The sequence below is a fragment of the Meriones unguiculatus genome, chromosome 6, assembly GCF_030254825.1.
Source record: "Meriones unguiculatus strain TT.TT164.6M chromosome 6, Bangor_MerUng_6.1, whole genome shotgun sequence".
In the NCBI taxonomy this organism is placed as follows: domain Eukaryota; kingdom Metazoa; phylum Chordata; class Mammalia; order Rodentia; family Muridae; genus Meriones; species Meriones unguiculatus.
This window is the reverse complement of record NC_083354.1, coordinates 96,286,053-96,299,145: the sequence shown is the minus strand read 5'-3', so window position 1 is coordinate 96,299,145 and position 13,093 is coordinate 96,286,053. Positions and strand designations below refer to the sequence as shown.

At 40.5% G+C, this 13,093-nt stretch overlaps 1 protein-coding gene across 1 annotated transcript in view; it reads right to left on the bottom strand.

Annotated features, from left to right (window-relative positions):
* The window catches only part of LOC110553187 (signal-regulatory protein beta-1-like), a 39,903-nt gene extending 27,344 nt beyond the window's left edge, over nucleotides 1–12,559 (bottom strand). Inside the window, exon 1 of the mRNA XM_021644974.2 lies at nucleotides 12,419–12,559. Within this exon, the coding sequence (XP_021500649.1) occupies nucleotides 12,419–12,491 (73 nt within the window). The 5' untranslated portion in view covers nucleotides 12,492–12,559. The remainder of the gene's footprint in view (nucleotides 1–12,418) is intronic.
* Nucleotides 12,560–13,093: the final 534 nt, after the last annotated feature.

Genomic DNA, 13,093 nt, shown 5'->3' with positions numbered 1-13,093 from the left:
TGCTTCATCCAGTATCTGCTTCATTTTCTGTGCACACAGCAGATGGAACTTCTGTTACAATAATATTGGGTGTGATTATATTGCTCGTTTAGAACAATGAGATATGAACATATGTGTAGAGTGGGGTCTACATTTGATTACAAGTTTCTCATGATAGGGTATGTTTTATCAGATGGGGTAATGATGCCTTATATATATATCCCCCAAAATAATAACATTTAACCTAATTAAGAAATAAAACTTCCAGACAGAACAGAAAAGAGCCCTCTTGCTGTTTGAACTCTCTCTCTCTTCTTCCCTTGTTTCAGTGCTCAACAGCCCAACCTGCTCACACCCAACACATACCTCCCCATTCCCCACACCTCTACACTTCTGCTACACATGTGCACACTCACTGCTTAGGGGCAGACCATGCCAACCAGAAGAGCTAAGAGACCTACTTGCTCTCTGAACTCTCACACTCCCTCAGACTGGAGCCAATGATACCTGCTCTGGTCCACTGTCCTCAGCCTTTCATCGCACCTTCCCCTTCTTAGGCAGACATCTAGAACAGGTAAGGGCTACATCTGCCACAGGAACCCTCCCAGTCTCCTTTCAGAGCCCAAAGATCCAAGCTTCTGACACCTGCCTCCTGCTGCCATGCCCCCACACCTGCACTGGTGTATACTTGCTACTCAAGGAAAGGCCATGCCACTCAGAAAAACAGAGATCCCTGCTGGTCCACAGGCCAGGATATCAACCAGAAGTCTAGCCCCCAATTCTGACTGAAAGTTGCTTCTGGACCAGAGCTCAAGCTGGCTACCAGAAATATAGTCCACAAAGACAAGAACAAAGAAGACTCAGAAAGCAAGGAACAAAACACCCATCCAACAAAAACAAACTCTGAGACAGGCTTCTAGCGTGATCCTTGTCATAAATGCAGAAGCCTAGATGCCAGTACAAGAACATGATCAACAACAGCAAGGGCAATACAGAATCACCACAGCCAGCTACCCTAAAACAGCAACGCCTAGATTGCAACAAACCTGAGACATAAGAAAATGACCATAAAACAAACTTTATAAAGATCACAGTAGTCCTTCAAGAGGAAGTAAATGGATGAAATGAAATGGATGGAACTACAAAAAAAATATCCTGAATGAGGTAATTCAGACCTAGAAAGACAAACATAGTATGCACTCACTTTTAACTGGATATTTGCAGTAAAAGAGAATATAATCATGATGCAAATCATGAACCAGATAGGCTAAGTAACAAGAAGAGCTCAAGGGTAGATGCATGGATCTCCCTGGGGAAAAGGAAATAGAATAGATATTGTGAGTAGACTGCCAGGGTTGGGTGTGTAGGTAAGGGAACAGGAGAGATCAGGTGTGGGGTACATGGAGGGAGAGAGTACTGGGAGAGACAACTGGAATTAGGAGGATTGGGGGATAAGGTAGAAACCTATCAAATGAAAACTTCCAGGATTGTATGAGAATGACACTAGCCAAGATTCCTAGTAAGAGGATATGGAGCCTGAACCAGCTACATGTGTATAATATGCTGAAAATTTTATGATTGGAATAAAGTCATCAAAACATAGAAATAAGGCCTTGGTTTAAGTTACCAATTAAAAATATATTAAAATTCTGTATATTATAAAATATGTAAAATCACCTTCATTGTTTAAATAGTTATATAGGATGGATGTTTACCTGCAGGGAAGTGTGTGCACTAAATACATACATGATTTTTTAAGGAAGCAAGAATGGGGTGTCAGGTCCCCTGCAGTTGTTTCTATAGATGGTTTTGTTCTACCATGTGGATGCTGGGTATTAATGATGATATAATAAATTTCTATAAAGTTTGTGGCTTGACACAACAGATTTTTTTTTTTGTTTTATGCTGTAGAGTTCAGAAGTTCAAATTTGTTAAGAGAAGGCAACAAACTTGGAGTCACAGAACTCTAATCTCCGCCAGGCCCAGTTTCTTTCTTTGCACATGGGGTGGTCACCTGAAGGTATTCCCTATTTCACCTGTCTTTCCATCACTGCACCATTTTGTCAGTAATTCTGACTCCAAAGCTCTGACAGTTCTGAGCCCTTTTACCTGGATTTTTTGATCCAGAAGACTGCAGTATACTCTATTCACTTAATACACTACTGGACTAAGATAATACAAATTCATTTACATATGAAAAGAGCAAAATGAAAGCATGGAAAACTTTCCAGAAAGTATGGAAAGTGAAAGTATGAAATAAAGTCAATAGTCTGGTTAGCAAGATAAGAACACTAGAGAAGTGGTAAGAAGGAAACAGATGATGTTGGGGAGTCAAGATACAAGGTGACTTAGAAGGTCAATTTACAGGCTCTACAGAGTACTTAAGCATTTTATTAAAAAAAACATACAAACATAGAAATGTACACAATAAAGTTACTGAATCAGCAGAGCAGGGGCAGTGGGCAAATAAAGAGAATAAATTAAAGATTTTGGAGTATAAGTGAAGGATTATTTAAAAAGTTGTTGTCTAACATCTTGGAAGTTTGATAAATACAAAACCTGTGAAGCCAACATGAACTGATTAAATGTGCTATAAACTCGGAGAGAATCCTGCCAGCACATTTGTAACCCAACTGACAAAAGCCGAGGATAGCAAGAGCAGAATGAAAGCAGCCTAGAACATAATTCATTTCTTCAAACTTCCTGAATGATAGGAACATTTCTTATACCAGAAATGTCAACATCCAGGAAGTAGTGAGATGGTGTATCAATCAGAAAGAGAAAATGCATCCAGAACTTAAATAAAACCAAGAATTCTACCCATGATAACACTATGGAATCAACACAAAGGAGAAAACATAGTTTTCAAGTTAAATATCTTCTTTTATTACAATGATACCTTCCCTGCAGGGAATGCTAATGAGCTCTTTTGCGCTGACATAAAAGTAGCCAGAGAATAAGGGGAGTAGTGAAAGAAAAAATAACTTCTTCCTGTATAGTGACTTTTAAATTTTCATAAAGCATTCATTCTGAGCTCAGCACTTTCACTTAGTTTTTGGATAACGGTGGCTCTAATTTTCAACCTGCTGAGAATGGCCATGGACAACTCAGTCACTGTTAGGTCTCAGACAAGAATATCTGGAGGCAAGACTCAGCTTCCCTAGAAAATTGAAGCCAAAAGCAAAAGGAATTTTAAGAAATTAAAACTTTGTGTAGATGTACCACAATTTCTGTATTCTTTCCTCTATTGAGGGACATCTGGATTGTTTCCAGATTCTGGCTATTACAAATAAAGCTATTATGAACATAGCTGACCAATTGTCATTGTTGTATGGTTGAGCATATTTCGGGTATATGCCTAGGATTAGAATACCTGGATCTTGAGGGAGTACTATTCCCAATTTTCTGAGAAAGCACCAGATTGATTTCCAAAGTGCTTGTACAAGTATGCACTTCCACCAGTACTGGAGGAGGGTTCCCCTTTCTCCACATCCTCTCCAGCATGTGTTCTTGCTTGAGTTTCTGATCTTAGACATTCTGATAGGTGTTAGATGGAATCTCAGTGTTTTTTGGTTTGCATTTCTCTGATGAGTAACAATTTTGAGCATTTCTTTAAGTATTTCTCTGCCATTCTGTATTCCTCTGTTGAGAATTCTCTGCTTAGATTTGTACCCCACTTTTTAATTGGATTGTTTGGTTTGTTGGTGTCTAATTTCTTGAGTTTTTTATATATTCTGGATATTACTCCTTTATCAGATGTAGGGTAGGTGAGGATCACAATGGAATACTACTCAGCTATTAAAAACAAGGAAATCATTCAACTTGCAGGCAAATGAATGAAATTAGAAGAGATCATCCTGAGTGAGGTAACCCGGAAACAGAAAGACAGGCATGGTACACATTCACTAATAAGCGGATATTAGACATATAATATAGGACAGCCATCTACAAACCTAAAGAAGCTAAACAATAAGGAGAACCTTAGGGAGGAAGTGTAGATCTCACTCAGAAAGGCAAACAGGATAGACACCAGAAGTGGCAGATGAAAGAAAAAAAGATGGGAGTCTACTATACAGGGTCATCTGAAAGCATTTACCCAACAGCAGATCAAAGCAGATTCCTAGAATCAGGACCAAACTTTGGGCAGAGAGCTGGGAGTCTTATGGAGGAAGAGAGCGGTGGAATTGGAGAGACATGGAGGGGACAGGAGCCCCACATGGAGACCAACAAAACTAAAAGATGTGAGCTCAGGTGGTCCTTCAGAGACTGAAGTACCAAGTGAGGACCATGCATGTAGAAGACCTAGACCTCCTGCTCAGATGTGGCCAATCAGCAGCTCAGTCACCATGTGGATCTCTGAGTGAGGGGAGAAGGGGCTTCCACTATCATGAACTTAGTTAACTGTACTCTGATCTCTCACCCCTTATGATGAAGGCTTGCCAGGCCACAGAAGATGATCCAGGCAGTCCTGATGACACTTAACTGACTGTGGGCAGATGGCAATAGTGGAGAACTCTCTCTGTGGACAAGGTGAATGGAATGAGGGGAAAAGGGAGGGAGAGTGGGACCTGGGGGAGAGTAGGGAGAAGGCTATGATCAGGATGTAAAATGAATTATTAACAAAAACTAATTACCAATAGTATATGCTTAATATCCACTTATGAGTGAATATATCTCATATCTGTCTTTCAGGTTCAGGGATGATCTTTTCTAGTTCCCACCATTTGCCTGCAAATGTCATGGTTTCCTTGTTTTAATTGCTGAGTAGTATTCCTTTATGTCAATGTACTACACTTTTTGTATCCATTCCTCTGTTGAGAGACATCTAGGTTGTTTCCAGATTCTGGCTATTATGAACATATTTGAGAAAATATCCTTATTTAATGGTGGGGCATCTTTTGGGTATACGCCTAAGAGTTGTATATATAGCTGGATCTTGAGTTAGCAAGAAAGCACCAGAAAGAAGCTAAAAAACAAGGAGTATCCTGGGAAGATGCTTAAATCCTCATTCAGAAGAGCAAGCAGAACAGACATTGGAAGTGGGAGAAGACAAGGAACATGACACGAGTCTTACACAAAGGACCTCTGAAAGACTCTACCAACAAGGCTATTGAAGGAGATACTTTGGACAGAGTGTTGGAATTCTTCAGAAGAAGAGGGAAACAGAAAGACCTGGAAGGGTCACAAACTCTATAAGGAGAACAACAGAGCCAAAATACCTGGTCCCAGCAGGACCTGCAGAAACCAATACTCCAATCAAGGACCATGCATGGAGAGGACCTAGACCCCCGTTTCTAAGGAAGCTCATTGGCTGCTCATTTTCTAAATGGGTTCACTAGTAAGTGGTATAGGGGCTGTCTCTGACATGAACTCAGTCCCTGGCTCTTTGATCTCCTCCCCCTGAGGAAGGGGGGGGTGTTTCCAGGCCACAGAAGAAGATGATTCAGCTAGCCCTTGATGAAACCTGATGAGCTAGGGTCAAATAGAAGGGGAGGAGTTCCTCCAATATCAGTGGACTAGAAAAGGCAAAGGGGAAGAAGAGGGAGGGAGGGTGCTAAAGTGAGGAGACAAGGGAGGAGGCTGCAGTGGTGATACAAAGTGAATAAATTGCAATCAATAAATATATAAATAAAATTAAATTTAAAAAACACTAAATACTTTGCATACTAAGATAATGTAACAGAAGAAACTGAAAAATTAAGGTACCCTTAAAATTTTAATATATTATATAAACTTAATATATATAAACTTAATATATTACTTAAAAACAGAACTGTAACTTCAAATATTAATATACACTGGGACTTACAATGTGAGATAGGAAGAAAACACAAAGTATAGAAACAGTGTGTACAGCTTCTGTTCCAGTAGAATTGTCTAGACATGACACATGTGTGGTATCCCTTATTGTGCAACATTTCTTATTGCCATAGATTCTATAACATAATGAACAAATTAAAATGAAATACTGTTTTAACACTTATAGGGCAACAAATCAAGGAATCCAATTAAAATAAATGGGATACATAGCTAAACAGAAACTTCTCAATAGAGAAATATCGAATGGCTGAGAAGCACTTAAAGAAATGCATATGTCCTTTAGTCATCAGTAAAATGCAAATCAAAAAGACCATGATTTCACCTTAAACTCATCAGAATGGCTAAGATAAAAAACTCAAGTGAGAACACCTGCTGGAGAGAATGTGGAGAAAGGGGAACACTCCTCCATTGCTGATGGGAGTGCAAACTTGTACAATCACTTTGGAAATCAATCTGGTGCTTTCTCAGAAAATTAGGAATAGTGATTCCTCAAGATCCAGCTATACCAGTCCTGGGCATAAATATACTAAACCATGCAAAAAGGACATTTGCTCAACCATGTTTGTAGCAGCTCTATTAGTAATAGCCAGAATTTGGAAACAACCCAGATGTCCCTCAACTGAAGAAGAGATACAGAAAATGTGGTACATTTACACAATGGAATACTATCCAGCAATTAAAAACAAGGAAATCATGAAATTTGCAGGCAAATAGTGGGAAGTAAAAAAGATCATCCTGAGTGAGGTATTCCAGAAGCAGAAAGACACACATGGTGTATACTCACTTATAAGTGGATATTAAACATATAATATAGGATAAACATAGTAATATCTGTATACCTAAAGAAGCTAATCAAGAAGGAGAACCCTGGGTAAGATGCTCAATCCTTATTCAGAATGGCAAATGGGATAAACATCAGAAGAGAGAGAAAACAGGGAACAGGTCTGGAACCTACCTCAGAGGACCTCTGAAAGACTCTACCCGGAAGGGTTTCAAAGTGGATGCTGAGACTCATAGGCAAAATTTGGGCAAAATGCATGGAATCTTATAAATGAAGGGAGAGATAAAAAGGCTTGGAGGGGACAGGATCGCCACAAGGAAAGCAACAGAACCAAAAATCCTAGGCACAGTGATCTATTCTGATACTGATATTCTAACTAAGGACCATTCATGGAGATAACCTAGAACCCCTGCACAAATGTAGCCCATGGCAGCTCAGTGTCCAAGTGGGTACCCTAGTAAGGGGTAGAGGGACTATCTCAGACATGAATTCAGTGGTTGGCTCTTTGATCACCTCTTCCTGAGGGGTGGGGGCAACCTTTCCAGGCCACAGAAGAAGACAGCGCAGCTAGTCCTGATGAGATCTGATAGGCTATGGTCAGATGGAAGGGGAGGAGGACTCCCCCGGCAGTGAACTGGGGGAGGAGAATAGGAAAGAGGAGGGCAAGACTGTGAAGGGAAAGAGAGAACTACAGAAAAAAGAAAATAATAACATGATTTAAATTAAAAAAGAACAATAATAATAAAGTCTTTTGACAAATAAATGAAAATTAAATTTAAAAACACTAATTACTTTATGTACTAAGATAACATAACACAAGAAACTGAATAATTAATCAACTATTCATTTTTGTGGACTGACTTAATATAGTACTTAAAAACAGAACTGTAATTTCAAATACTAATGGCAAATATTAAAAATCAATATTGGCAAATATTTTGATATTAAATATAAAATAATATCAAATATTTTCATTCTGTAAAGGTAAAATATTAAATATGGGGAGATATGAAAGTCAATGGCATGTGCCCACCACCCACCTCATCTCTCACAAAGAACTAAATATGTGGTCAGCTATATTTTAAAATATTTCATTAATTAATGTATTTATTTACTTTTAATCCCAGTAGGAACTTCATATCACTCCTGTCTTCCTAATCTCTCCCTCTCTCCTCCTGTCCCCTCCTTTGTGCTTCCCTCCCTTTCTTCTCAGATAAGGGGAGACCTCCCTGTTATCAGCCCATTTAGGCATATCATGGAGGATTGGGTGCATCTTCTTCTATTGAGGTTTGAAAAAACATCGCACTTTGCAGGAAGAGATTCATGAGAAAGACAACAGACTCAGAGACAGACCCTGTTTCCACTGCTAGAGGTCCCACATGAGGACTAAGCTGTACATCTGTTAGGTATATATGTGAGGTCTAGATCTGTTCCATGGCTTTTCTCTGGTTGGTGGTACAGGCTCTGTGAGCCCCTAAGGTCCAGGATAGTTGATTTTGTAGGTTGTCTTGTGCTGTCCTTGACCTCTGTAGCTCTTTCATTTCTTCCTCCCCCTCTTCAATAGGATTTCCTGCACTCTGCCTAATGTTTTATACAACTGTAATTTGAGAGAAGCCATCATGGGACAGGGAAAGACTGCATCAAGGGGGTGACTAGAACCTTGCCTGTCTGGGATGAAAGCACAGAAAACTAAAGTAAAAACACTGACAACTGTGAAATTTCCTTTTCAGAGAGGATTTGAGATTCTCAGCTAAGTCAATTTGCATGAAAGTGGGTTATCATAGGTCCTGAGAACATCCAATCATGACTGGCTTCAGGTTACTTAGGGAGACCAACTAGAGTCTTCACAGCAGCTGGGCTGGGAAGAGACCCCACCCACCCTCTCTCTTTGATCCCAACACCCCAAGCTACAGTAGCTACATGTTATCTGAACCAGTGAAGTGTTTCTGACTTCATGCTGGTTTGGTTGTCAAAGGTGAGACAATTTTTTACATCCTCATCCTTGAGTCCAAAGAAATCCCAAGACGCCAGCACAGGAGTTGCAGCCTTACTGTATGACTTGCCCTGCAGAATAACAGTGACACAACATTTAGGCCTGTCCAGTGCCTCATAATCCTCGAGAACAGGGTTTCACCACAGAAGAGAATAAAGCATGTTGCATGAAAATAAGAGTCAAGTATGTTTTGTCTCTTTTGTCAAATACTGTGTGGCCTTCCCTGTGGGATGGGTTAATGCTAAGACTGAGAACAGGTGGACATGCAGTACCTGTCTACACTCTGCCTCTAGGCCTCTAGGCCCTATCTTAGTATGCTGAAATGTCCATGGTTTGAACAAATTATATAGAAGGTACACTCTTGTTCTTCTGCTGCTCTGTCTGTACTGAGGGTGGGCTCATGCCATTGCCTGTGTTATGGAAGGAGCTTCAGGCCCCCTGTTATCCCAGGGATTGCAATGCCAAAGGCGCTTTCCTGATACTGAGCTTAACCCTTTAAATACTAAAGGAATACCATTCTACTAGTGCCAGCATTCTCACTGCTGTGATGCCTACACATTGGGCTTCCCATCCCCTCTGCTATGTGCAATCACTGTGATCCTCACCTGTGTGGTGAGCTCATGGGTCTCTGACTTGACAATGTAAAGAACTGTGGCAAAGTTTTAGTTTCAGCTGAAATGTACAAAGGGTCTTTACTGCATTGCCAGTCTGAAAACAAAACTAACATTGCATGATAGACAGTTCTCAAAAGAAGGGGTATTTATTATAAAGGCTTTTCACCAGTGTAGCAAAGATAACAGATCACCAGATGTGTGAATCTTGAAGTAGAACACTGAAAAACAGAAGATGACAAGGTAGCACGATGCCTTTTTAAAAAAAGTGTAATTCTAGTGAAAGTTCCTGAAGGACATCATATTTGTTAAATTCCTGGAAAGGAATTTTATGAAAAGGTTATAAGGAGTCAATGATCCAAGAACATACATTGTAAAAGTGACATTCCTCAAGAGAGCACAAGAAAGGGGCTGATGTGCCACATTCCTTGGGTGGTTTAAGTTTTGACATCTGGAAAAGATGGGAGAGCAGAAGCTGAGTTGTTAGTGCAGAAATATGAATGATCTTAGAAGGAAAACCTGGAGCCCAGCCCAACCCACTGTGACTCTGAAGCTGTCTGTCCAGCAGTGCACTTGAGTGGCTTCTGGAGTGAAGTGAGAGTCTCACAGGGAGAACATGACCAATCAGGAGAATCTGCCATGATCTATGGATTTAGATGAAGTTTCCCCAGATGCCTGGGCCCCAAGTGTAGGGTCTACACTCCCACATCAAGTCTGATATTACAGGAAATTCTGAAGCCTCCACTTCAGCATACGTCAAAAAGTCTGACTTCTTTCCTGTTTCTCTCCTGATACTGGACTGTGCAAGCAGCTCTGTCTCATTTGTTCACACTCAATAACCTCCTTCTATCTGTCCTGGAAGAGTCTGTGCTCAATCATTAGAAAAATCAATTTAAAACCAATGTTAATTCATAGTGCCTCACTGCTCCAAGCCTGAAACGGCTCCCATTCACCTGGAGTGAAAGGAATGTCCATGAATGTGGCAGGAAGTTCTACTTATGTCCCTTGCACATGCATTTGCCTTCAGTGAAGCCCTTTTAGGAGACTGGGCCACATGATTCATGTTCTTGCTTTCTTTTTATCTTTTTATCTCTGTATCTTGTTATTGAATTTCTTTTTCTCAGTGATGCTCATCCAGACCATCCCATCTTCAAGGTCTATGTCTCCAACAGAGCTTTCTTATTTCTTTAGTCATTTAGACATATCTCCACATATACCTTTTTAAAATATCATACATTTCACCTTTTCTGTTATTATTTCCTCTGTTCTCTATAGAGCATAGAAACCAAGTTCCCCATGTGAATGACATTTTCAAGAAAAGCTCTTTGCATATCCCAGATGATCTATACAGTTTCATGGAGCTGGGAACAATTCATGCAGCTAACTCTAGATTTAGATACAGACATGGACATGAACATAATTATAGCATGATAAATTAGCATTTTATTGAATTGAAAAATATCTGGGATCAGAAGTTCAAAAGACTGAATATTTTCTCTGGCTCATTGTTCAGGTCCTGAGGGTTGATTGGTTGTATTGGTCTCAGGTGAGACAGAGCCTGGTCATGATGATGGTGTGTGATGGAACAAGGTTGCTCATTTTATGGTAACAAGAAACATAGAGTGGCAAGAATGGGTGTAGACTACATGGTGCCCTCAAAGGCATGCCTCCCCCCATTTCCCATGACCTTCTAACCTGATAAACCTTATCTTCTAAATAATCACTGTTTCATAGTAGCACCATCATATGTTGAAAAATTTTAATGCAAAAATTTTTAATATATTTGAGATTCAAAGCATATTTTTGCTAAAAATCTTCTCAGTACTGAAACAAAATTTTAAGACCTTACTAATCTAGGTATTGAAACACAGGCTGAGACTCTCAGGGAAACTTTGGGCAGAATGCATAGAATTTTCTGAAAGAAGGCAGGGATAGAAAGAACTGGAAGGGACAGGATCTCCAAAAGGAGGCCAACAGAGCCCAAAAAATCTGAGCTCTGGGGACCTTGAAGATAGTGATACCCCCACCTAGGTCCTAAAACCCCAAATCAGATGTCGCCTGTAGACTCAGTCTCCAAGTGGGGTTCCTGGTATGGGGAGCAGGAGCTGTCTCTGGCATAAACTCAGTGACAAACTCTCTGATCGAATCCTCCTGAGAGGAGCAGCCTTGCCTGGCCACAGAGAAAGACAATGCAACCAGTCCTGATGAGACCTGATTGGTTAGGGTTAAAGGGAAACAGAGGAGGACCTCCCTATCAGTGGACTAGGAGAGGGGCATAGGAGGAAAAGAGGAGGGCCGATGGGAATAGGAGGTGATGAGGAAGGGGGCCAGAGCCAGGATGCAATTTGAATAAACTGTACTGAATTATAATAGTAATTATAAAAGACAAAAAAAAAAAGAATACCATGGATGTGTGGACACCTGTTATAGATAAATTGTTTATATTCTATGTATCAAAGCCATAACCCCATATGTGACCATATGTGGTACAGAGTCTAAAGAGTTAAGGTCAATTGGGGATATTTGGGTGGATCATAGTCCAATGTGACTCTTTTTCTTTCAGGAAGTGGAGAAAATCCACAGTGACAGGCTGAGGTGAGATCATGCATGAAGAGAGAATGAGACAGTGCAATTTAAAGGGGAAGAATCTGGAAAAAATCAGCTCAATGGATGCCTTTACTCCACCCTTCATGGCAACCCTAGCAAGAGACTCTTAAAGAAGAAGCACAAAATGAGAAGACTGAGATGATATAAGAAAGGTAATACAAGTCAGAGGATAAAATAAGGAACCTAACTTAGAAGAAATGGTGGCTGAGCACTGCAGGACACACTTCACCCAGAGCCGTGCCACTGGCCTGCATGTCAGCTTCTATATCTCAGGAAGTGAGCAGAGATGGCTGAGCTCAGTGGTCATATCAGCCACATTGGAAATGACATGGTGGCTTTGATGGGCCCAAGAGATAGAGTGATTTAATTAGGATTCTGCTGAAAATATTTTCTTCAGCTTAAATATTAGAAACTACAATTTTTAAAGCAGCATCTCATAGGATGCTTCTATTCCACTGTTAAAACTGATGGACATGCAGAGCACTGCTCAGAGCTCTGGCTTTAGGACCTGAGACAATATTCTGAATATTCCTGGGACAGTTCAGGTGGCCAACTGGAGTCCTTTAGTTTCTAAGGCAGGGGTCACCCAGACTCAGGAAGATGATGATATCCTTGGGACATGCTCACCTGTAAGTCCCAGCAGCAGGGTCAGCAGCAGGACACAGTGAAGAGAGTGTGGCCAGGAGTCCATAGGAAGCATGGTGAGGGTTAAGGAGCCTGCTCTGCCAGTATGTGTGCTCAGGAGAGCTCAGCTTCTGATCTGCAGGGAAAGAGGTCCTGTGCACAATGGACTTGTCAGTGTTGTGGTTGTGGGGAAACAGGAACCACACCAGTTATTTTGAAATCAATACCCAGTGTGGTATGTAGCTGCAAGCAAAAATTTGTTCTTTAAAATTTATATTTCGTAGAAAAACTTATGTTTATCTTGAAATTATTCCTTAGATATTCTTTACTGATATCCTGGAACTTGTAGTCCAAGTGACACTTAGGAGTCTTTTTATTTACACAAACACAGTAAAATGTGTTGGAATTTATATTAATTGTCAACCTGGCACAGATGAAGCAGGCCACCAGGGATATCTGTGAGAGATTGCTGGGGTTTAGAATGTCTCTGAGCCTATCTGTGAGGGACTGTTTTTAGTTAAATTGGGAAAACTCATCTTATTTTTGGGCAGAACAATGTCCTGAGCAGAGGATCTTGGACTGTAAAATAGACAGGGTCACCTGAGTACTAGCATGCATGCACTACTTCACTGCTCTCAGCTGCTGTCTATGGATGTAACGTGATTCCCTGCGACAGAT